Source organism: Dermacentor albipictus, chromosome 8 (genome assembly GCF_038994185.2).
Source record: "Dermacentor albipictus isolate Rhodes 1998 colony chromosome 8, USDA_Dalb.pri_finalv2, whole genome shotgun sequence".
Taxonomy (NCBI): Eukaryota; Metazoa; Arthropoda; class Arachnida; order Ixodida; family Ixodidae; genus Dermacentor; species Dermacentor albipictus.
The window spans coordinates 73439485-73466302 of record NC_091828.1 but is presented as its reverse complement, the minus strand read 5'-3'; the positions used below and the strand labels follow the sequence as shown (position 1 = coordinate 73466302).

At 45.2% G+C, this 26818-nt stretch overlaps 1 protein-coding gene across 1 annotated transcript in view; it reads left to right on the top strand.

The window, feature by feature from the left end:
- The window catches only part of LOC135921660 (collagen alpha-1(III) chain-like), a 67592-nt gene that overhangs the window by 17120 nt on the left and 23654 nt on the right, over window positions 1–26818 (top strand). Inside the window, exons 9-21 of the mRNA XM_065455953.2 lie at window positions 357–785; window positions 1234–1503; window positions 1952–2257; window positions 2706–2975; window positions 6813–7100; window positions 7548–7817; window positions 8267–8554; window positions 9003–9290; window positions 14164–14511; window positions 16381–16603; window positions 21730–21892; window positions 24899–25008; window positions 25618–25771. Of these exons, the coding sequence (XP_065312025.2) occupies window positions 357–785; window positions 1234–1503; window positions 1952–2257; window positions 2706–2975; window positions 6813–7100; window positions 7548–7817; window positions 8267–8554; window positions 9003–9290; window positions 14164–14511; window positions 16381–16603; window positions 21730–21892; window positions 24899–25008; window positions 25618–25771 (3407 nt within the window). The remainder of the gene's footprint in view (window positions 1–356; window positions 786–1233; window positions 1504–1951; window positions 2258–2705; window positions 2976–6812; window positions 7101–7547; window positions 7818–8266; window positions 8555–9002; window positions 9291–14163; window positions 14512–16380; window positions 16604–21729; window positions 21893–24898; window positions 25009–25617; window positions 25772–26818) is intronic.

Here is a 26818-nt window from a genome sequence, read left to right as displayed (position 1 = left end):
AGGTTTGACAGTATATATATTTATTTAGTCAAAATACCTGACAGGTCAGTAGAATGGGTGTTGGGTAAGGGAAGCTTCGAAAGGTTACATGGTATACAGAATATACAAATATACATATCATAATCGCACTTTGGTAATAATTACACAATGAACAATCAGCTGCACACTAAGTCCAAAGTCCTCAGTGCAAAAATGTTTATGGATGTAGGATAGTGAAGCTTTCAGAGAGCACCACAGCACAACGAGATATACACAAGCGCTTTCACTTCAATAAGTCTGACTTTAATGCAAAAGCCATGATTGATAAATAAGCATCAACGTTTCTTCAGAAAGCATCATCGTTTGTTCAATGGCAGGCGTTCCTTCGACACGGGGCCTTCCTTCAGGACGAGGCGTCCCCTCGACGCCAGGCATTCCTTCGACACTGGGGGTTCCCTCAGTACGAGGTGTCCCCTCAAAGCCAAGCGTTCCTCCGACGCCGGCCGTTCGTTTGACGCCGGGCATTCCAACACCGGGCGTTCCCTCCACACCGGACGTTTCCTCGGTACCAGGTGCTCCCTTAACGCCAGGCGTCCCCTCAGTTCCTGGTATTCCCTCGATACCAGGCATTCCGTCTACGCCAGCCACTCCATCGGAACCAGGTGCTCCTTCGATGCCCCGCATTCCGTCGACACAAGGCCTTCCCTCGGTACCAGGAGTTCCCTCTACATCGGGCGTTCCCTCCACACCGGGCGTTCCTTCGACACCGGGCGTTCGCTCGACACCAGGTGTTCTCTCGAGACCAGGTATTCCTTCGACGGCAGTGTTTTCACAAGTGCAACTGTTCCTTTGATGATCTCAGGTGCTCTGGCAACTTTAGGAATTCCATAGCCTCCAAGAAATAAAAAACTTCAGAGTATTTATATATAATAGTTGAATATACCCAACAGCTCCGAAGAATGGGTATTGGGTAAGGGGAGGTTCAAAATTTTACATGGTATGGAGAATATACATATCATGAGACCACTTAGGTAACTATTAGACAAGGAAGAATCAAGTGCACACAAAGTGCAATATCCTCAGTGCAAAAATGTTTATGGATGTAGGATAGTCAAGCTCTCAGAGAGCACTACAGCACTACGAGATATGCACAAGTGCTTTCACTTCATTAAGCCTGCCTTTAATGCAAAAGCCACGATTGATAAATAAGCATCAACGTTTCTTCATAAAGCATCATCGTTTGTTCAATGCCAGGCGTTCCCTCGACACGAGGGGTTCCCTCGGCACCGGGCGTTTCCTCGGTACCAGGAACTTCCTTAACGCCAGGCGTCCCCTCGGTGCCTGGTATTCCCTCGATACCAGGCATTCCGTCTACGCAAGGCACTCCATCGGTACCAGGTGTTCCTTCGATGCCCGGCGTTCCGTCGACACAAGGCCTTCCCTCGGTACCAGGAGTTCCCTCTACACCGGGCGTTCCTTCGAGACCGGGCGTTCAATCGACACCAGGTGTTGTCTCGAGACCAGGTATTCCTTTGACGCCAGTGTTTTCACAAGTGCAACTGTTCCTTTGATGATCTCAGGTGCTCTGGCAACTTTAGGAATTCCATAGCCTCCAAGAAATAAAAAACTTCAGAGTATTTATATATAATAGTTCAACATACCCAACAGGTCCGAAGAAAGGGTATTGGGTAAGGGGAGGTTCAAAATTTTACATGGTATAGAGAATATATATATCATGAGACCACTTTGGTAACTATTAGACAAGGAAGAATCAAGTGCACACAAAGTGCAATATCCTCAGTGCAAAAATGTTTGTGGATGTAGGATAGTGAAGCGCTCAGAGAGCACCACAGCACCATGAGATATACACAAGTGCTTTCACTTCATTAAGTCTGCCTTTAATGCAAAAGCCACGATTGATAAATAAGCATCAACGTTTCTTCATAAAGCATCATCGTTTGTTCAATGCCAGGCGTTCCCTCGACACGAGGAGTTCCCCCGGCACCGAGTGTTTCCTCGGTACCAGGAGCTCCCTTAACGCCAGGCGTCCCCTCGGTACCAGGAGCTCCCTTAACGCCAGGCGTCCCCTCGGTGCCTGGTATTCCCTCGATACCAGGCATTCCGTCTACGCCAGGCACTCCATCGGTACCAGGTGTTCCTTCGATGCCCGGCATTCCGTCGACACAAGGCCTTCCCTCGGTACCAGGAGTTCCCTCTACAGCGGGCGTTCCTTCGAGACCGGGCGTTCACTCGACACCAGGTGTTGTCTCGAGACCAGGTATTCCTTTGATGCCAGTGTTTTCACAAGTGCAACTGTTCCTTTGATGATCTCAGGTGCTCTGACAACTTTAGGCATTCCATAGCCTCCAAGAAATAAAAAACTTCAGAGTATTGATATATAATAGTTCAAGATACCCAACAGGTCCGATGAATGGGTACTGGGTATGGGGAGGTTCAAAATTTTGCATGGTATAGAGAATATACATATCATGAGACCACTTTGGTAACTATTAGACAAGGAAGAATCAGCTGTACACAAAGTCCGAAATCCTCGGTGCGAAAATGTTTGTGGATGTAGGATAGTGAAGCTCTCAGAGAGCACTACAGCACTACGATTTATACACAAGTCCTTTCACTTCATTAAGTCTGCCTTTTATGCAAAAGCCACGATTGATAAAGAAGCATGAACGTTTCTTCAGAAAGCATCATCGTTTGTTCAATGCCAGGCGTTCCCTCGACACGAGGAGTTCCCTCGGCACCGGGGGTTTCCTCGGTACCAGGAGCTCCCGCAACGCCAGGCGTCCCCTCGGTGCCTGGTATTCCCTCGATACCAGGCATTCCGTCTACGCCAGGCACTCCATCGGTACCAGGTGTTCCTTCGATGGCCGGCATTCCGTCGACACAAGGCCTTCCCTCGGTACCAGGAGTTCCCTCTACACCGGGCGTTGCCTCCACACCGGACGTTCCTTCGAGACCGGGCGTTGAGTCGACACCAGGTGTTCTCTCGACAGTGGCGTAGCCAGAAATTTCGTTCGGGGGGGGCTCACTTTGCAGCTCGGCCTGATACATATATATATATATATATATATATATATATATATATATATATATATATATATATATATATATATATATATATATATATATATATATTGTTTACATTTTTGTACATATGCAACGACCAGGGGAAAATCTCAATGACGCTTTCCTTTGTTAGAATGTATTGCGCAGGAGCAGCTGTCACCGGTTGTGCATTGCGAGTACTTGCTCCTAAATTATAGTCGCAACAGAGAGCACATATAAAAAGCAGGAGTTCTGCAAGATATACGAGGGCGAGTCAAATGAAAGTGAGCCAATGCGAATATTTGACAAACGAGGTACTTTATTTAAAAGTAGTCACCATGAGTATTTAGATACTTGTCCTACTAACGAGTCGCGTAATTCCCGTCTCATAAAACTCCTTGGGTTGTTGCCTCAAAAATCTGTAAATGACTACACATCATCTTCCGACACGAATCTGGTTCCCTTGAGCAGTTTCTTCAAATTTCACCAAATGTGGAAGACGCAAGGCAACAGGTCTGGGCTGTATGAGGGATGTTGCAGCGTTTCCCACTTGAACTTTGCCAGTTTTGTATTAACCACAACAGCGACGTGGGAACGGGCAATGTCGTGAAGCAAGATGTCCCCAATGCTCAATTTTCCACGTCGTTTGTTCTTAATTGCGACACGTAGCCGATCCGATCTTTCACAATATCTGAAACGATTTAGAGTCTCTCCAGGTTTAGAAAATTCGATCAATAGTGGCCCCTAACGATATAAAAAGAAGTCAACGCTTTTCCGGCATAAATGACGGCCTTTGTTTTCCTTGGGAGTGGTGAATTCAAAGGTTTCCACTGTAAGATTTACCGTAGTGTTTCAGGCTAGTAGTAGCGGCACCATGAGTCATCCCCGGTCACAATTGCAGACAAAAGTCGTCACCCTCATCTGGGGTTCTTTGACGTGCACTTAAATCTAAGTACACGGGTGTTTTCGCCCCCATCGAAATGCAGCTGCCGTGACCGGGATTCGATCCCGCGACGTCGTGCTCAGCAGCCGAACACCATAGCCACTGAGCAACCACGGCCTTTTCAATTGTGTTGGGGGTGATTGCACGGTGGCTTTGGCCCGGCCATGTATCGTCTTTGTAACTTTCATGTGCTTCTTTGAACAGTTTGCTACAACGCTTCTTAGGCGACAATGAAACGTAATGTTCAACGTATACGGCAGCCATACGGCGAATAATTTCTTTTTTGGGAAACATCTTCATTTGTCAAAAACCTCACGACACCAAGCTGTTCAACTTTTGAAGTGTCCATTATTTCACGCAACCATGTTCAACCCCGTGTATGAGAGCATTAAAGAACATTTAACCTCACCTCTGCATGTCACTTGTAAATGAGATGCGTATGTGCTACGCGCATGCCTCGAAAATAATGAACCGAACCATTATTGCGCGGGGCGGGTTGTCTCACTTTCATTTGACTCGCCTTCGTACATTATAAATGCGAAGATACAATGGAATATACAAATGTGAAGATACGGTTTGATACAGGGCAAACAATTGTCACTGGAAACTGCAATGCAATGTTCACTGCGCATATGCACAAAACCTCGCAACAAGATATTTAAATATACGCATAAGTCACCAATATATCTACGTACCTAAGAAAAAGTCACTATATATAATGCGTCAAACAAGGCAATTAAATAGGTTGCGCAACCACAGATTCACAGATCACAGCACCCCCCCCCCCCCTTCCCTCCACTCCCAAAATGTATCGCGTGCGACGGAAGGCGGCGCGCTTCCTCCCCGCTTTTCTCCCTTGCGCACACCAGACTCAGCCACTATCGTCGGCTCAACCCCTCCCCTTATCTCCCCGCACGCTTTCACTCGCACACAGAGCATGCGGCGCGCGGTCACGATGTTATCGCCCTTGGCCTTTATTTATACGGAACATGAGGGCAACGACAGGAATGTGCCTGGAGTCTTCATAGAGCTGCCATCGCAATAATAAAATAGTATCCGGCAACTGAAGCGTCCCGTCGCCCATTACTTTCCGCAAAAGAAGTAACAAAATCGAACTTTCCCCATGCAAAAATTCGCTGCGCCGCAACAATGTCTTCTTTTTTTTTGTGTGTGGGCGGGGGGCGGCGAAATAGAATAACGCAAAGGAAAGCATGTTGGCTACAATCGAATGCCTACTTTGGGCACCTAGTGTGGCTACCGAAGGAATATCGAAGAAAACGTGTGACGCTTGGTCCACAGAAAACCATACGCGTACTGCTCGGTATCCTACAACGGCGAGACAAAATTTTCCGGAGAGGTTGCGCTCAAGCGGACGCTTGCAATCCATCGAGTCCCCGCAGTGCTGGCGGCGAGCGACTATGCATTGTTTCTTTTTCTCGTCTGCTAGCCAGAAAGCGTCCAAAACTCTGCCAGGCGAAAATGCAGTCGGCCAGAGAAAAACAAACGCGCAGCCAAGTGCGCCGCGCGGTTATCGATGCAGCACGAGAAAAACGCATACGCTCTGGCTGGATCGGCAGCCCGCGGGTTGCGAGAACAAAAAAAAAATTAAGAAGAAATGAGAAAGAGGCTCAATATATCCTCGCGAATAAAAATCGAGGTAGAAAAATAAATAAAAACTAAGTTACAATGGTGGCTCTAGTGTCTTGACATGGATGCTTTGGCGCAGGTGAAAAAAATGTGTATATTCTTTTCTGTGACCTGACGGCACAAATGAACCACCACAACGCTTTGTCTCATCGGACCTCGCTGCGTGCTTTGTCAACTTGTCTGATAGTATGTTGATTTGGCTTGTCTCGTTGTATAGCCCGATGTACGACTTTAGAAAAGTCGATGCACCTTTGGCGTCAAATGTTTACAACAGCATTAAACCCAAAAAGTTCCGGAATTGAAAATCTAAGCACGACTTTGAAAATGTCAATGGACCTTTCGCATCAAAATGTTATGAGAACTTTATACCCACAACGTTTCAGAATCGAAATCCAAGCGCTCCGTAGATTCCGCGGCTTCCTCGAGATGCCGCGACGAGCCCGCTCGCCTTCAAAACGCCCTTGAAATTTTGTGCCCGGTGGGGCTCCTTGCGTTACGATATGTGACTCCTGATGCATGGACATTGCCCAGAAATCCAGCCCGATTTGGCAATGTTCGCGCTCAAATGTCTTTTTGAGCGTGAATTAAGGACATTCTAGACAAAATCGAGCATGATTTCTGGCGCCGGGAGTTGTTTTGGTCGGCGGCACATGACAGCACGAAAAAATTTCGGGGGGGGCTGAAGCCCCATAAGCCCCCCCCCTGGCTACGCCCCTGTCTCTCGAGACCAGGTATTCCTTCGACGCCAGTGTTTTCACAAGTGCAACTGTTCCTTTGATGATCTCAGGTGCTCTGACAACTTTAGGCATTCCATAGCCTCCAAGAAATAAAAAACTTCAGAGTATTGATATATAATAGTTCAACATACCCAACAGGTCCGAAGAATGGGTATTGGGTATGGGGAGGTTCAAAATTTTACATGGTGTAGTGAATATACATATCATGAGACCACTTTGGTAACTATTAGACAAGGAAGAATCAGCTGTACACAAAGTCCGAAGTCCTTCAGTGGGAAAATGTTTGTGGATGTAGGATAGTGAAGCTCTCAGAGAGCACTACAGCACTACGATTTATACACAAGTGCTTTCACTTCATTAAGTCTGCGTTTTATGCAAAAGCCACGATTGATAAAGAAGCATCAACGTGTCTTCAGAAAGCATCATCGTTTGTTCAATGCCAGGCGTTCCCTCGACACGAGGAGTTCCCTCGGCACCGGGCGTTTCCACGGTACCAGGAGCTCCCTCAACGCCAGGCGTCCCCTCGGTGCCTGGTATTCCCTCGATACCAGGCATTCCGTCTACGCCAGGCACTCCATCGGTACCAGGTGTTCCTTCGATGGCCGGCATTCCGTCGACACAAGGCCTTCCCTCGGTACCAGGAGTTCCCTCTACACCGGGCGTTGCCTCCACACCGGGCGTTCCTTCGAGACCGGGCGTTCACTCGACAACAGGTGTTCTCTCGAGACCAGGTATTCCTTCGACGCCAGTGTTTTCATAAGTGCAACTGTTCCTTTGATGATCTCAGGTGCTCTGACAACTTTGGCATTCCATAGCCTCCAAGAAATAAAAAACTTCAGAGTATTGATATATAATAGTTCAACATACCCAACAGGTCCGAAGAATGGGTATTGGGTATGGGGAGGTTCAAAATTTTACATGGTATAGAGAATATACATATCATGAGACCACTTTGGTAACTATTAGACAAGGAAGAATGAGCTGTTCACAAAGTCCGAAGTCCTCAGTGCGAAAATGTTTGTGGATGTAGGATAGTGAAGCTCTCAGAGAGCACTACAGCACTACGATTTATACACAAGTGCTTTCACTTCATTAAGTCTGCCTTTTATGCAAAAGCCACGATTGATAAAGAAGCATCAACGTTTCTTCAGAAAGGATCATAGTTTGTTCAATGCCAGGCGTTCCCTCGACACGAGGAGTTCCCTCGGCACCGGGCGTTTCCTCGGTACCAGGAGCTTCCTTAACGCCAGGCGTCCCCTCGGTGCCTGGTATTCCCTCGATACCAGGCATTCCGTCTACGCCAGGCACTCCATCGGTACCAGGTGTTCCTTCGATGCCCGGCATTCCATCGACACAAGGCCTTCCCTCGGTACCAGGAGTTCCCTCTACACCGGGCGTTCCTTCGAGACCGGGCGTTCACTCGACACCAGGTGTTCTTTCGAGACCAGGTATTCCTTCGGCGCCAGTGTTTTCACAAGTGCAACTGTTCCTTTGATGATCTCAGGTGCTCTGACAACTTTAGGCATTCCATAGCCTCCAAGAAATAAAAAACTTCAGAGTATTGATATATAATAGTTCAACATACCCAACAGGTCCGAAGAATGGGTATTGGGTATGGGGAGGTTCAAAATTTTACATGGTATAGAGAATATACATATCATGAGACCACTTTGGTAACTATTAGACAAGGAAGAATCAGCTGTACACAAAGTCCGAAGTCCTTCAGTGCGAAAATGTTTGTGGATGTAGGATAGTGAAGCTCTCAGAGAGCACTACAGCACTACGATTTATAAACAAGTGCTTTCACTTCATTAAGTCTGCGTTTTATGCAAAAGCCACGATTGATAAAGAAGCATCAACGTGTCTTCAGAAAGCATCATCGTTTGTTCAATGCCAGGCGTTCCATCGACACGAGGAGTTCCCTCGGCACCGGGCGTTTCCACGGTACCAGGAGCTCCCTCAACGCCAGGCGTCCCCTCGGTGCCTGGTATTCCCTCGATACCAGGCATTCCGTCTACGCCAGGCACTCCATCAGTACCAGGTGTTCCTTCGATGGCCGGCATTCCGTCGACACAAGGCCTTCCCTCGGTACCAGGAGTTCCCTCTACACCGGGCGTTCCCTCCACACCGGGCGTTCCTTCGAGACCGGGCGTTCACTCGACACCAGGTGTTCTCTCGAGACCAGGTATTCCTTCGACGCCAGTGTTTTCACAAGTGCAACTGTTCCTTTGATGATCTCAGGTGCTCTGACAACTTTAGGCATTCCATAGCCTCCAAGAAATAAAAAACTTCAGAGTATTGATATATAATAGTTCAACATACCCAACAGGTCCGAAGAATGGGTATTGGGTATGGGGAGGTTCTAAATTTTACATGGTATAGAGAATATACATATCATGAGACCACTTTGGTAACTATTAGACAAGGAAGAATCAGCTGTACACAAAGTCCGAAATCCTCTGTGCGAAAATGTTTGTGGATGTAGGATAGTGAAACTCTCAGAGAGCACTACAGCACCATGAAATATACACAAGTGCTTTCACTTCATTAAGTCTGCGTTTTATGCAAAAGCCACGATTGATAAAGAAGCATCAACGTTTCTTCAGAAAGCATCATCGTTTGTTCAATGCCAGGCGTTCCCTCGACACGAGGAGTTCCCTCGGCACCGGGCGTTTCCTCGGTACCAGGAGCTCCCTCAACGCCAGGCGTCCCCTCGGTGCCTGGTATTCCCTCGATACCAGGCATTCCGTCTACGCCAGGCACTCCATCGGTACCAGGTGTTCCTTCGATGGCCGGCATTCCGTCGACACAAGGCCTTCCCTCGGTACCAGGAGTTCCCTCTACACCGGGCGTTCCCTCCACACCGGGCGTTCCTTCGAGACCGGGCGTTCACTCGACACCAGGTGTTCTCTCGAGACCAGGTATTCCTTCGACGCCAGTGTTTTCACAAGTGCAACTGTTCCTTTGATGATCTCAGGTGCTCTGACAACTTTAGGCATTCCATAGCCTCCAAGAAATAAAAAACTTCAGAGTATTGATATACAATATTTCAACCCATACCCAACCCAACCCAACCAAAAACCATACCATACCAACCCAAAACCATACCCAACAGGTCCGAAGAATGGGTAAGGGGAGGTTCAAAATTTTACATGGTATAGAGAATATGCATATCATGAGACCACTTTGGTAACTATTAGACAAGGAAGAATCAGCTGTACACAAAGTCCGAAATCCTCAGTGCAAAAATGTTTGTGGATGTAGGATAGTGAAGCTCTCAGAGAGCACCACAGCACTACGAGTTATACACAAGTGCTTTCACTTGTTCACTTGTTCACTTTCACGTTTCACTTGTGTTTCACTTGGACGCAGTAGCATACAAGTATGATCTGTGAAGCACTCTGTGTGAGCTTGCTGTGTTCGAGTTTTATTTTGACATTTTTTGCTTGTACAGTATCCCTTTGTATTTTCTATGTACCACTCCTGCTTTGGCTGCTAAAAAGCAGCTGGCAGTATTTTCAAATAAAAAATAAATAAATAAATCTGCCTTTTATGCAAAAGCCACGATTGATAAAGAAGCATCAACGTTTCTTCAGAAAGCATCATCGTTTGTTCAATGCCAGGCGTTCCTTCGACATGGGGCGTTCCCTCAGTTCCCTCACATGTAGGATAGCGAAGCTCTCTCAGAGCACAAGAGCACGACGAGATTTACACAATCGGTTTGACTTTATTATGTCTGCTTTTAATGTAAAAGCCGGGATTGACAACTAAGCACCATCGTTTATTCAAAAAAGCCCACAGAAGTGTGTGCAAATACCTCGATTCCTAGTCATAGTATAGTTGGCCTCAACGAATTGTTTACACTCCGAAAAAAAAGAACATAGGGCAGAAAATTGGTTTACTGGGGTAATATGTTGTAGTGGCTATTAAGGGTGCGACGTGGCATTAAAGGAAAGCATGATGAATCCATTATAGCCTGGTGAAAACAAGACACTACCAAACAAGTAAAAGTAGTAGCGGAAAATCAAATTACGCTGAGAAATAGATGGGGTTTTGCGTTTGTCCACCAATATGCTGATTCACTTAGATGCTTGGAGCTTAACAAAGAATCGGTAGAAGCACTTCAGGACCGCACAAAGAGCGATGGAATGATAAATGTTAGGCGCAGCGTTAGGAGACAAGAAGGGAGCGATGTGGATCCGCGAGCAAACGAGGATAGCCGATATTCCAGTTGATATTTGGAGAAGCAGCTAGGCAGGCCATGTAATGCATCAGGTAGGTATTAGGAGAAGCAGCTAGGCAGGCCGTGTAATGCATCAGGTAGATAACCGCTGGACCAATAAAGCTACAGAATTGGTGTCAAGGGAAGAAAATGGCAGAAAACTAGGCTGGGTCATGAAATCAGGAAATCTGCAGGTGCGAGTTAGAATTAACTTGCGAGAAAATGGCGTAAGTGGAGATCGCCCAGAGATCAAGTACCTACGTCCTGCAGTCGACATAGAAAAAGGCTGATGCTGCTGATGCTGCTGTTTGTGCTTCACGGGAGTCTTCGAACATTTGGGCATATTGATTGTATGGCAGTTTGGTACGTATATCATGCATCACTACTTCGACATTCGGTATTGGAACGAAATTAGAGAAGCGTTCGCCACACATGCGTGCTCCACCATCACATCTTAGCACATGCGTCATAACGGGACGACGAAAGTCTGAATAATGCTGACGGACGCAGTGGCTCTTGGGAAACCAAAGAGAATAAAATACGAGTCATCGCGAGCGCTGCGGGTCCCTACGGGGCGTCGGCGGGTGGCCCTGGGGGGCGGTCGTGACTTGCGCCGGGATTGATCAGCGCCCAGTCAACTTTTCCATTTCTTAGCAGCTAGTTTATAGATTGCGTACAGCCTCTTCAAGTCGTTTTCATACATATGTAAGACTATATTTTTTCATGCCGTTCCCAGGTTAAGCCTCCGCATTGTCGTTCTCTTTAATTGGCTTATATCTAAATTTAATTTTAGGTTGCCTCTGCAACCCCGTTTCATTTATATTATATTAGGCTTCATGCCCGCTATACCTTACAGATGGTGGGGGCTTAGCCCAATTTATGCTTTCCCATTATTTATTGCCCTAGGGGACAATAAGCAGTATGCCCGCCAATTTTATAACATCATAGCTAAGTGGCAGAATCAGTTTATTGGCTCGACTAGTTGACTTACCTTTAGCAGTGTTAGGTAAATGTTACGCAATATTTTCCCACACGCAAAACTATTTTATCATCTTGTTAGAACTAATTATGCGGCTACTTCAAGCATATTCGTCTAGTGGAAAGCCAGAGGTGCAAAAAGGGACATTTTGCAAAAAGAGAAACAGCGTGGTTTAGATTTCCTATATTGCGCTTGCTTGTCTTTGTATGTGTTTTAGCGCCATTGCTCAGTTAAAGGACTGATCCAGAGAAAAACATAAGACTAGTGTGCGCAAGCAAAAAGCGAGTACATCATCCTGTGGTATAACTTCTCCATTGTGCGAGGGGAAGATAAATAAACAGCGTAAATAAGTGGGACCATGTCTGTAAATCAAAGCAAATTTTATTGCAGATGGCTCATTTATAGCTGAGAATTTCAACGTGTGTTGCAGGAGCGCACATATACATGCCATAGCTCATAAATATTCGGCCAAGGACCAAGTACCATGACCTTGACCAGTGATTTCTTCCCTTTTTGTTGTACGTTCAGCTAATACGACTACTAACACTAGCTAAAAACACCTAACACTACTACTACTACTAACACTAGCTTTATTTACTGTTATAGGCGCTTAAAACAGCAATTTTAATGCCTATACACCTGATCGCGAATGAGCACATTTGCTTAACACAGTTCGCAAGCAAAAGGATCGCCGCAGCCTTTCGCCGGTTTTCGATTATTTTGAGATATGTGAAGGTGAGAGAGAGAGAGAGAGAGAGAGAACGGGCGTGGTAAAAGTCACCCTAGTTTCTTTCCAAGATCCAAGGTGCCTCGATGCCAATGAAAATTACGGGGTTGAGACACCGCTCGCGGCGTCACCATCTTGGCGTCACCTTTACCGCCTGGGGCACGTTACACCTCCCAGATTTCGAGGCATGCAGGAGAAAAAAATTACGCAGCGCCAATTCCTTAGCAAATGTGAGCACATATATCGAAATATGATTCAAGGGGCCCTTAATAATAATGATAGTAATAACCAAAATAAACTACTACTACTACTGCTACCACCTTTACTACTACTACTAATAATGATAGTAATAAGGGTAGTAGTAGTAATAATAATAATCGAGGCAACAGCTGGACTGATTTGAATAAGATTTGTTGCTTTTGAATGAGAATGTTATATTGTGCCAGCTATGATAAGGAGAATTTTGATTTACGGCCTCATATATGTCCCAGAAGTTACCGAAATGGCACGTTAATAAAATTGGGTAGAAAGAAAACAAACGCATTACTCTGCACCAAAAACGCATCGCACTTTCATAACGTGAATCTGTTAGAGAATATACAGCAGGAAAACTTGGTCTAGGTTTGAGCCCACAGAAAACGTGAGAGCGCTAAAATGCTTAGAAGAGTTTCACGAAATTGCTCCTAACAAATTTGTGGCATAATTCAGAGAGACGCGTGATGCGTCGATTTTGTCCGCTTTAGATGTCGTAAGTGGATCAGTGTACATGAGTGCTACAGTGTTACGCGTTAGGCAGTAACCAAACTGAAAACATTGCACTGTAGGGTGTTTTACTTGCTTAAAATTTTTGGAAAATCTTTTACAGCCCTAATGACTATGCAAAGGAAAAATTTGCTTGTGAGAGTCACTACATGTGACAATTTTTTTGAAGTGCAATGACGTCCATTGAATTCAGTACAATTAATACTCAACCAAACCATTTCTTGATCCCAATGTGAGAGGGCAACGTTTGCTGGCCGTACACAATGGTGCACTAAAATTATATTTTGCCGTAGACGACACCTTTGCCAACGCGTTATTAGATTTGCGTTTATCGCCAAAGGGCCTCTGATTTTTGCTAGGAGATTTTGGTCACATAGTTGGTCACTTTTGAAAATACAAGAAGAGCCCGGCTTTCAATTGTGCTGGACAAAATATGTCCGATGTTGAATATCCGAAAGGTCACTGCACAGCAAGAACGTAAACAAGAAATATAGTTTTAGTTTTGACATCGACAGTGTTTAACGTGTGACGTAGTTCATTCTATGTCTAAGAGGTGCACTCAAAGAAGGGGGGTGTGCGAGTATAATTTAACATATATCAAGATCCAGAGGCATCCATTAGCACTGGTCCTTACAAGACCACAAGTCAAGCCTGGATTCGGAGCTTATGCGTTCGTGGCTCTCTATCTGGCTGATGCTAATGGTCATCCCGTGGTGGTGATGATGGTACTGAACATTGCTCTGCTCGCGTGTCTACGCAAGAGAACATGTGCTCATTTCTGCATGCGCAAGTTCGTCAAGGTGCACATGAAACGGCGATGTAGGGACAAGACAATGTACGTAATCGGAAACATGTTGAACAGAGACCCGCGCTTGATACTATAACATATTTCGGCTACAGCTATATGGAAAGGGCATTTAGTTTCTTTTTCTCGAAGCAGTATATGGAACATAATGCTACATCGGAGGATATTCTCTATATTCGTAATGGACAACGTTAGGTATTGACTAGTGCAGTGGTTTTTGGGAAGATATACGCTTTTTGTATAACATGAGCTAGTGTGAGAAAAGTGAGAACTCTTTTTGTCAATCACCACTGGTGCAGGTACTACTGGAAGTACGACAACAACCACAACTACGACAACTACTACGACAACGACAACGACGACTACAACAAGTACAACCACAACGACAACCACGACTACTACGACTACGACCACAACGACTACCACAACGACTACGACTACGACCACAACGACCACCACGACGACTACATCTACGACCACAACGACCACCACGACGACTACGACTACGACCACAACAACCACCACGACGACTACGACCACAACATCTACGACCACAACAACTACGACGACAACAACTACGACCACAACGACAACCACGACTACGACAACTACGACCACAACACCCATCCCTACTGCACCAAAACCCGGTAAGTCGATACAATGTGCATTTTAATAGCCGTCAGTGAATCACCTATGTACTAATTGCGCTTGGGTGCGTAAAGGCATCGTAATTTGGCGTGCTTAGCGCTAATACGAACACAGCTTTGGAGCCTTGGAAAGTTTACATACTTATGAATGCTATCCTTGGCAACTACGAAATTGAATGCCGTGTTGGTGGATGCGAAATTCAGTGCAGGGTAGGTGTCGGCCAGCAAACATGATGGACTATTGGGGCCATACCCGTGGCACTGAATTACTTGATATTCATCGAAGCAATGAGTGGGACTAGTTGCTGGAGATTCATGATTGCATCGCGCTTATTGTTACACTGGCGGAAGAACTTGAAAAACAAACATAAAAGAACAAAAAGTGGACGTTTGTAGCGCAATATTGTTGGCGACGCTTCGTCCTACGCCGGCGCGTTAGCGTAATAAGATGCAGTGATGGCATGCCGACACGACGACAATAACATATGGGATGTTTTTTTCAGTGGTCCGGCGTCCCATATTGTGTTCGTATTGCAACCGCGTGTTACGCATTACACCTTAAAAACACCCATAAATATATCTTACTTGTCCTGCATAACTGCTGGACGCGACAAGCGTCATACAAACAGCCTGAAATATTTATTTCCTTAAAGCAATAGCTGAGTGCCCTGCTTTCTAGTCTCCACAAAAGGGACAGAAAGTTAGGCGCGAAGTTCTGCACCAAATAACTCGCAGTGGTTCCTATTTTCGTGCAGGAGCAAAAACTCCAAGCGAAACAAAAATATTTTCGGTCGGAAGTGCTCTTTACCACTGGCTTAACACATTCCCGTATAGCATAACTTAAATGACGATTGGCTAGAAGAACGAGAAGAAAGGGAGTTAACAGAGGGGCCCAATTTTTATTATTGATATCATGAGAAGCCATTATGATTAATAAAAATCGGGCCCCTCGGTTAAACCCCTTTCTTCTCGTTCTTACATAACGAGGATCTTGAATACGGCAACATTGGTGCCATTAGGTAGCATGTGCGGGTTTATTGACCAGTTGTCTTCACCCAGAAAGGTCACGTACTCGTGACGCCTACGGCAGAAAGGATGTTCCACATCCGCCGCAAAGGTTTGTGAGTGGTGGCGCTGGCTAACACTACCAAGGTTAGTTCTAGTAGTAACACATAAATACCCAAGAAAGTGGATGCGGAAACCATGCCGCAGTAGGTCAACTGGTTTGAGCTTCGCACGCGTAATGCGAAGACGTGGGATCGTTCCCCACCTGCGGCAAGTTGTTTTTTCATCCACTTCCATTGCCATTAATTTATTTATTTAATTCAATTAGTAAGTACAATTAATTTCCCCTATGTTTTCCGTGGTGTCTTTGTTGGCTTCTTATGACTGGCTAGAAGGTCATGTTATTTACTGATCTAGGTAACAATTTTATTGAATAGGGCTAACCGTCGCATTTAAAGCCTTTTCGTTCTTAAGTGATTTTTGTCTTTGGACTGGCTGCCTTCGCTAATGATAGGTTCATTCGGACGACTGGCTAGAATCGGCTCTTGCGGAGAGTTCCATCATGCTATCTTGTACCTTTAGTGAATACGGATGTAGATTTGTAGTAACGGCGTAAATTCGATTGCTGAGTGCCGCGTGAGCGTTTCTCTTCCCACGAAAATAAATTCCGGTAGCACTGATATTTAGGTTTCAGATTTGAAAAACAATAGTAATTACGTTTATGCAAGTTTGGATTTGTAATCCCTGTATGAACTCGCCATCTCCTGTCGCTGAGCGTTCGCAACTCGAGCCAGCAGTTGCCGCAACAAAATTACTCTTTGTAGAGTTTATCAGAGCTCTAATGTGCGATGACCTAACTCGCAGTGAGGACCCTCGACAACGCATTCTACTGCACCGCATCCGTTGGTACCGTTACAATGGCGCTGCCACCAGATGGTGTTTGCGACTATATGTTTTTCGACTCACTCTACACGACCAATAATACATTCACCTTCGTCGACACGACACCGAGCGATGACCTAGAGGTGTATCTCAAGGCAGCCAACTCATCACAGAAGACAGAGCATGGCGTCGGCATCAATTTCAGGTGAGGGCTTGACCGTCCACAGTCATTGAGATATAGGTCGTGCCGTAATTTTTTATTTGAAGTTGCTGTCACTTTCCAAATAAAGATAGAAACAGACATTTCGTAGACCATAGGGGTTCGTTGGTCACACTTTGTAGCGTGTTCAAAGAATCCGTACCAGTTCTAAAACGCATATACGTTAAATTTATCGGGTACGGCGACTTGCGCTTCGTCATGTGACCTACTAGACTTTTGGTCGAACCCTTCACTGAATTTATTTAAGATTGCAGAGATGAGAATATTTCACGCAGGAGAACCGCAAATCTAGAAATAAGTTGCATTTAACCATACCTGCCAACCTGAGAAAAATTCACAAAAATACCTGCTTCCACCCGTTCCTCTGATCTTGTGTCCGAGACCGAAGCCATTGGGGCAGACGCATGTAGATAAATCTTGCCTTTGTTGGACACGCACGCACTTTATCATCAATCGCTTAGCTTCAGTGGCAGCATGAAAGCATTAGCAAGTAAGTTGAAACACACGAGCCTGAAAAAGAACACATCGCTTTTTTTATACTTCACTAAGTCTTTCAGTAACCTTGCTGCTGCGCATTTCACCTGCGGCAGGAAGTTCTCCGGCTGCAGGAAACGAGCGCCCCTCTTGTATACTTTCACCATCGGAAAATTTCCAATGGGAGGTTCGGAGACCGACGAGGGAATGTTTTTCGGGAACAGCATTTTTCATAAGACTTCAAGCAATTATTTCTAACATCGTAAAATGACCCTAAACTTGTTATGTTTACGAAACAAGACCACTGGAAATTTAGCTCGAAAGGCGACTCGATTGCGATAGCAAATTCGTGGATAGCCATAAGAAGTAAGGATAGTAGCTTTAGCGGCCGCATGAAGTTGTAACTAAATCAACAAGCATGGTGTCGCGCACCCACAAGCAAACGTGAACGCATCTCACTCGATGACCGCAGAAGCTGGCTGTCAAAACGCTGGAGTGAGGATGTGCTGCAGCAGCAGCGAGCGAATTGACTTTCGTGCTGCCTCTGGCGTCAACGCGAAGTAAACCGCGAAAACACAGCGCGCGGCGGACTCCTCCCCGTCGCAAATGGCTTTCAAGATACAGCGACACGGGCGGCCACGCGGGCCCGACCGGAGTAGAACGAGCTCGCCTGCCTGCCTTTGCCCCGGAGCCTTGCGTGCAATTGAAGACGGCGCGCTTGCTTCCCGCTTTCTTCCGTTGCTTGCGCGAGATGGCGCCGCGATCGACTGCTGACCCTCGCACGCTTTCGCTCGCATATTCCATACACGGCGCGAGGCGACAATGTTGTCGCCGTTCAGCTTTGTATGGAATCCCATGGCGATGGTGGCGGTAGAAATGCCCCTGGAGTGTCCACATAAATTCGGTCGCAATAAAAATCGGGAGAGTTAATTGGCAGTTATAATTAGCGTTTCGGGCCCAGAAACGTTTAACCTTTAACGGGCAGCTGAATAATATTGTTGGCCTTACAAAAATATCTGCAAACATTATATAAAACTAAATATCAGTCTGTGCCTTTCAATTTACCATACATTATGTACCTGCTCAACAGTGGTAGTCACAAATATTTTGACCGTGAGCGGCTGATCCCTGCTGAGCTTGCGGTGACTGGTTGAAATGCCGCTAAGACGGATCCTTCGCCAAGAAGTGCTGGCAGAGCGATATAGTAAACATGCCGAAAAAGCTCGACAAAGTTATGCTACCACGCAAAAGTTTTTACTGTACAGAAATAATTTCATGCTACTTGGCAGCTCCGAATACCAGTGTCTGAGAGGCTGGTAGACGGAGATGTGTAATTTCTTTCGGAACGAACCATTATCCGGCTATCCTGAAAAAGAAGTCAGTTTTGTTCAGCCTATTCATCTTTAGTGCGTACACTCCACCTTGACGTTGTGATCTTCCGCAGTTTTGTGGCGTCGCGTGACAGGCAGGCGATGTGGGCGCAGCCAGATAACGTTTGTCTCTTTGGTCCCATCATGCACAATCACTTTGCACACGTCACATGAGATTCCGGCTTGTCGTGACGCCGCATTTCAGCGCGGCCCAAAACATTTTTGAACAATCAAAGAGGGCTGATTGTAGAAATGGAATAGAAACAGTTTGGAATAACGTTAGGTTGTAGCGCCGCAGCATTAAGATTGGCTGTAGTTTGATCATAAAAACAATTCGAACGTAAGAAGAATTTTTCAATACGAACGTCAATTTTCTACGTTCTCTCGTGGTGACAGATTAATTCCTTACTTGTTTTGTCCTGTCTTGCTGCATCTTGCCGGGGGCTCGAGCATGAATCGAGATTCCCATCGAGATCTCGGTGGCATTGCCGACTTGGGCGCACAACGGCGTAACCTCTTTCTTGCTTAGACGAGCCATTATAATATTCTATTGACGGCCCGGAAATCACACACCTTCTCTTTCGTAAGTACATTTTGCTACTGGCAGGGGGCTTGAGCATTGCTGAAGACTTCCATCGGCATTTTTGTGGCATTCCAATATTAGGGTATAAAACTGCGTAAGCTCTTTCTTGCTCAGTTTCGTCAGTGATATGGTATTGACGGGGCTGAAACCACGAAACTTCGCGTTCATAGGTACTCTTTGTTGCTGGCTGCCCGTCTTCACTAATAGTAGGTCTATTATGTAGAATGGCCGAAAGTTTGCCTTTCGAAAATTGTACCGTGAAAGGTTTGCTTGAATAAGGGCCCAGCAGTGCATGGTATCGGCGCATTACGTCCGCTCCCTGTATACGTCTGTAAATATTTGAACTCAAGAATGCATACTATCATGACGAGGAAACAAAAAGTGTACTAAGAGGCAAAAAGAACGAACACCAGACTATTCCATTTTTGTATTCTCGTGTGTTATGGGCCTATTTGTACATGTTCAGCTAGCGCAAATGTCTGTGGTATAGGTTCAAGTAACCTAACCTGGGATTGAAGGCTGATAGACTGCATGAGTGGGAAGCATGAAGGTGAATCCAAAGCATGGGGAGAACCTTAGAGCCTTCATAGTAAAATATTTAGCGCGCACAATTGACAAGGACACAGTGAAGGAGAACACACGAGCGCTTACTCACAACTATTTTATTTTCGGAAAGAAACAGAACATATATATCCCAGCTATCAGCGCTGAGCATGCGCAACAAGAGTGGTCAGGAAAACAGAAACAGATTAAAAACAGATGAAGAAGGTTCACCCAGTGTTTGAAAAAGCAAATTCCTTTTCAGTGATTGCAACCAATGGTTGGCTTATGCATTTTGCCGCACACTTTTTGATATGGAATGCTTCTGCGATTTCCCGTGTTAGTTTGTTTTTATCTGAGAACAAAATGTCAGTGTTAAAAAATACCGGATCACAAAGACATATATTATAGTGGTTTGACAAGTGCGAATGGTTTTCTTTACCGAGAGAACGTTCATGTTCTTTTATACAGGTGTTTATGCACCGACCGGTTTGCCATATGTACATGTTGCCACAGGTCAACGGAAGCCGGTACACAACACCTATTCTGCATTTGGGGAATTTTTGATTGTCTTTTAGGCTGCAGCAACATTTTTTTACCCTATTGTCTAACTTATTGGAAATAGCTTGGCACAGTTTTTGCACCTTGTTAGGAGCGCTGAAAACCACTTCAATGCCATACCTGCTGGAAACATTCTTTAGGCCATGGGAAAAATAATGGACGTAAGGTACAACTTCAACGCGCTTTTTGTTCGTGCTAAGCCTGTTCCTTGAATCTGCGGGTTGTACGCACTTTACTATTTTAATTACCTTTTCGGCCGCTCTGACTATAATGTGTTCCGGGAATCCCACCGAAGTTAGTCGTGTTACCTGATTGGCGAAGCTTTGTTTTATTCGGTGGCAACAAGATTTTACTAAAGCAGCCCGAAGGCAAGACATCGCAATTCCACTTTTTACAATCTTCGAATGTCCTGATTTGTACTGTAATATGGGCTGTAATATTATGGGCACAAAAAATATGGGCTTTCTAATATGGGCACAAATAGTTGTGAGTAAGCGCTCGTGTGTTCCCCTTCACTGTGTCCTTGACAATTGTGCGCGCTAAATATTTTACTATGAATTCGTACCAACTCGCCCAACTATCAGCTCTGCTGCAGTTAGAGCCTTGCTTTGTGCACAGCGCGAAATGAGCCAAACCAACACGTGCATGGAGCGTTACTGTACTTAAAGATCTGCACGCTTCGATTCACGACATCAAGAGTGGATGCAACAAGATGCCACGAGCAGAGAAACGTGTCCCAATAGGTATAGATGTGTGCATAAAATATGACTGAGCGTCAGGTGTATGCCCAGTCTGATACTTGTTTATTGCAAGAATCGTTTGTCCAGTCCTTTCATATATTCTGTAGCCGAAAGCGATACGTCCAACGTCAATAAAATCAGAGAAACATGAATAAGAACCGAGCGTAATGGGCGGCACTTAGTGATCTGATATTCCGGTAAACACGGTTTGACATACTTACGGTCTTCATTTACTGCCAAGCGCAATTGCTACTCAAACGTAAGCGTAATAAAAAGTTAACTTGTTTTAAGACAAGGGCGTGCAATTGAATTTGCTCAATAATGACATCGTCGGTTACAGTAGGCGCGAAATTTGGTCGTATACGTCGATTGGTAGTTGGGTTAGATGGTGCGCGTTCTCATTGGCAGCCTCGCAGACATAGTGACCTGTGTTCGTCTTCTCACTTTACCGTTGCAGACCAAAGGGCCAACGAATGCGAGCAGAGGCATTTCTTTCACGCGCGTAAAGTTATGCGCGTGTGGTAAGGTACGCATGAGGAAGCCAAGGAAGCGTAATTCTGCAGAATTCATCGCCTATTCGCAGGGGGTGGTAAGGCCAGAGTTCAAACTCCGAGGGCATCGAGACGCTCTGCGCTCAATACTCGGAACCTTTCGCCTTAAGGGCCCCCGTGCCCCACACATTTTTGGGCACGAATGCGTGCCTTTTGAGCACTGGCTCAGTTTCCCTCCTTAAGTATGCTGATGGACAGTGCAGATGCATCCCCAAATGTGGAAAAGCTTCTAAATACCATGAAATATTTGGTGTAACGTTAAAGGTACTGCTTTATTTGTGTCATCTATTAGGTTTGTCGCAAGCGCTGGGAACCACTTAACAACACGTCAGGATGATACAAAGAAGTTCCTCAGAGCACTCCTGGCTCACAGGATCGTCGGATTAGGAATCCTAAGCATAAACAAGCTCCAGTTCTCGGTCGGAGCCTTCGAACAGGCGATCCAACTACTTGCGGTACGTCTATTTATTTATGCGTATTATACCCCTGTCACACTGCAAGTTTTAATGTCATTCGAATCGAATGGCATTCGGTTCAACGAATGTCATTCACCCTCGGAGGTGCTACACTCGAAAAATAATTGTCATTCGGTGGCGATATCAATGGCGATGATTCCGTAAAAGACATCCCAACTAAAGTAGAACAAGGTATGTATAGAGTGCTTGCATAAGCAATCCATATATTTAAATATATTTTTGGGACGTCACTTCACTGAAAAAGAAATATTTTAGTAATGCGTATAAAAAAGACTTTGTGGCCACTATAAGCCAAAACAAGGTTTGGCCACCTGAGTCGCTGATAAATTGAAAACAAACAAAATGGCTGGCATGGCGACGCTGGACGACGACGCTAAGTTGCAGGAGGTGAAGCGATTAGTTACAGCGTACATTGCATTACGAGCAAGGCGTAATAATCAGAGGAAGCGATTCGACATTCTATGGCCGACGAGCAGAGTGGCGGCGGCATGGGCGGCGGCCAGACACTGCTGAGGTGGACAGTAACAACATTTTGCGACAGCCTGCCGCACAGATTTTTGTCTCTTTAAAGTAACAAGTCCATTAAAACATGCAAACGTTATTATTTCTATAAGAGTACGGTTTTCAATTTGCAAATGCTGTGTCATGTTTTGCTTTGTTTCTTGGGTTGAGAGTACACAGTCATTGCGAGTGCGAAGCCGAATGAGTTTCTCGAACTCATTCGATTGCCGAAGTCATTCGGTGCTAATGACATGAAATATCGCTCTGTAGTGACCGAATAATGTCATTCGATGCTAATGTCGTTCGGTTCGAATGACATTAAAGCGCACAGTATGACAGGGGTATTACTGTCACTTTAAAGAGTGCATTAGAACGAACGGGCTGTGAACTTTTTTAGCAAAATAGAAAATAAAAGCAGTAAACTCGCAATTGCGTGGAAAGCATGTCGCCGAGAATTGAACGTAGTTCTTTTTTCCTACGAACGTTTTTTTGAAAAGAAGCTTGCAAAATTTACTCATATTATGCCTCTACAGTTTGATTAAATCCGGAGATAAACAGCGCTTAAATTGAAACCCAGACGGATAACTCACAAGTAAACTAATCACGTTGATTACTAGCATTACGGCACATGTTTACGTGAGAAAGTCGGAGGAAATTGCCATGGAAAATCTAGTTAGCTGTTCTACATTTTGAAATGACCATGTCGATCGCGATAGCTTGTGTTCAAATATCCGCTGAATTCACCTCAATGCGCACGCGCAACTGCGGAGGGCTGGTAGTGGGTCGACCACCCAATCGCCAAATGCGGTGCTGTACAATGCAGCTTTGCCATTCGACAGCATACAGTGGTCCATCTCGCCGGGGCGCTGGAAATGACTATGACGGAAAGATGAAACATAGATATTCGCGTATTCAGCAAGGTCGGCTATCAAGTTTTGCATCTGAATATATTCATTTAACGAGCAAGATTCCCGACTATCAGATTGTTTGAATTATGGAAATAAGAAACCGCATTCTTTAAGCCTCACTTTCATTAGGCTAGTTTTTTTAAACGACCACCTGTCGAGCACCATCAACACATGATGATGTAATTGTAGTTCCGATGGTGAATCAGTGATGCCAGTTACATAGGGAACGTTCAGCGAATACGAGCCATAGTAGTTCTCTGTCTATAGGATGCACCACGTCGTTTTTTATCAATACTAGGCTATGACCAGACAAGTAAGCAAATAAGCTCCACTAAAGAAGACAAATTTCGTTTGACGGAAGCAACAGAAAGTTTCAAAGGACACGATACACCGTTTATTGAATTTTTCTGCCAGTCAAAGCCGGGTGGCATTCCATAAACTGATTTTTGTACACTATGGCCATAGCCTTTGCAAAGGAAAATGTATTAGGAATGGGCCTCACTAATGTGAATGAATGCCGTCTGAATACAGTTGCAGCAATTTGCTAAGGTCATGATTAAGTATTTATTCCAGTTCTATGGATTTCAAAGTGAGGTGTTGCATGCCATGGCCATACGTGTACGAAAAAGAATATGTGTTAGGACTGGGCTCCACTAAAGTGAATAAATGCCGTTTGAAAACAATAAGCGAAAGTGGCTAGGGTCCTAATTAACTGTTTATTCCAGTTTTGTCATTGAAAGCCAGGTAGCCTTTTTTCAAACAGATTTCTGGAACGCTATAGCAATACGCGGAACATCAAAATAGGTATTAGGAATGAACACCACTAAAGTGAATAAATGTCTTTTGACTATAGTAAGAGAAATTTCCTAGGGTAATGATTATCTTTTCATGCATGTTTTGTGTCAGTGAAAACCATATGGGTTTCGGTAAAACGGATTTGTTGTAGGTTGTAGCCGCACCAGTAACGTAAGAAAATGTACTTGGAATGGGCGCTGTTCATATATTTTTGGCTTTGTGAGCATTATCCATCCACCTTCTCGAGCCCTGAACATTACGGAAGCGTCAAAGTAGTGAACAATTTTTGTAACTACCCTTGCTGCTGGTACAGTGGCTAGGGTATTCTGCTGATGAGCAGAGGGTAAATGGTTCGGATCCATCCCATGGCCGCTGTATATCTAGGAGAGAGAATCACCAAAACGCTTGTTTGCTTAGAATCAGCTGAAAGATTAAAAGAAAACGAACTAGTCGAGTTTGTTCTTCTGCCCTCTACAATGGCGTTCCTCATACGTTCAATGTTGCTTTATGGCTATATACCACGCGAAAGAAATCACAATTTTCTCTCGAGCGGAGACCTACGGTAAACAATTGCAATAAGCAGTGCAGACTTGATTGCTTCTGTTACACAATTTTCTATATAATGAGATGATTTCGTGTACGTTTTACTAAAAGCTTGTTCGCGATAAGCAAGGCACCATTCGTGCGGACAATGAGTGACCCTACCTGAACATTACTACGTATTAATGTTCACGTCGCTGTGCCGAAATATTAACGATTGTTGCTTCTCGTACGTTTCCAGAACCTGAAATCATTTATTTTGAGAGAGCTGAACAATAATAATATATTTACTGTGGTCGGAATCTACATTAGCGGATTCGAAACAGGAGACCCGATGAGAAACATATTTAGGTAAGTAGTTCTTTTTCTTACAGTACACTACCTAAATCACACAGTCTCGCACTCGGCATTGAAGTACGAGATGCTCTCTGTATAACTGAATAAATAGAGCTATATTACTTGAGTAAGGCAATGCTGTTAATAATCATTCAGTATAAACGACGAATTAATCGGTGACCTCTGCATCGAAAATGACTTTGTTAGTCATTTCCGGGAAAACTTCCCGTCAATACGAGCATGAAGTTGGCGCCAAAAAGGCGCCTTCAGTAGGTCGTTACTGCCTTGTCGGCATAATGATGTGTTTCGTCACATGCCATGTGTTTAGTTGCCTTTCGCTGTCGCAAGAATTTTCACGCCATGTTCATGACGCATCGAAACTAGACTTCATGGCCTATTTCACTCTCCCGCTAAAATATCATCATAATAGCACTACCTTCTGGACAACAAAAATTGACAGTTGTTAGGAAGAGTCACGAGGAACACGGTGCATCGGGATCAAGTGCATGCTTTCTCTTTTGTCCGAGTGTGAATCATTTGAACTTCAGCTGTTGCCTTCTTCTTCATGCTCAATAAATGGTAATCGCATGCAATGATAAAATTGAAGTCGGCAAAATTTTTCAGCTCTGCAGGAGCGCCCGACGTCGTCATCGGCCTAGGACACATTGCCTATCCAACCAACAACATGACAAACTGCGAAATGGTACCTCATAGTGTTTTCAGTAATGACACCAAGGCACAGCAGCTACGAACAAAATACGGCAGTCTCTATTCACTGGTAAGTTCATGATGGGCCTGAAACAAACGGAGAAATGAATAACAATGTCCCTTCGAGTATGTTCGCAGTAAAATTCGAAGCGTATATTACAGTATATCGTAACGTAGATTGAAGAGCGAGTCTTATAAAATATACGCTTCTCTTTAATGGCGGGCCAGAAGAAGAGCTTGCAGCTTACGCGTTTCGTCGTCTTTCATGGCGCCGGCCTTGGCGCGAGCCGTCCCACGGTGCAGGGGCCCCACATCATTGTTTCTTTCAGCGACGAAAAGAAATGGAGCTCCTGAGGTGCATCTCGGCGTTCTCGTACACGCATAGTATGGTTTCATGCGCACTACATGAACAACTTCAGCGCGAGGACGACAATGGGGCGAACCGGGGTCAGAACTGCAGGGGACGACTTCGTAGGTCAAGTCACTGAGGCAGCGTCTAACCCTGTAGAAACCAAAATACCGGCGTGTAACTTTTCCGAGTCCACGGCGACGGATGGGCGTCCATATCCACACGAAGGCCCCGGTATTGTAATGGACGTCGCGTCGACCCTGATTGTATCGAAGGGTGTCGTTATGCTGTTGGCTCCGGATACGATGCCCAGAAAGCTGCCGTGCTTCTTCGGCTCTTTGTAGAAACTCTTCTACGAGTTCGCTGGTCGGGATATCAGCCAGAGGTAGGATGGCGTCAAGTGTGGACGTGACGCCACACAAGTTCACAAGTTCGAACGGCGTAAACTGTGTAGTTTCCTGTACAGCAGTGTTATACGCCAAGGTCACATAGGGTAAGATCTCGTCCCACGTCTTGTGCTCTACGTCGATATACATGGAGAGAATATCAGCCAGGGTTCTGTTCAGGCGTTCCGTTAATCCTTTGGTTTGAGGGTCATACGCAGTGCTCTTGCGGTGAGTGCAATGCGTCAGCTGGAGAACACCTGCATAAGTTCGGCTGTAAATGCTGTACCACGGTGCACCATGCGGTAGGAGGGTGTGGCGTACAAAGAACTTGGCCAATTCATACAAGTTTGCTTGCGGAATAGCTTCGGTTTTGGTGTACCGG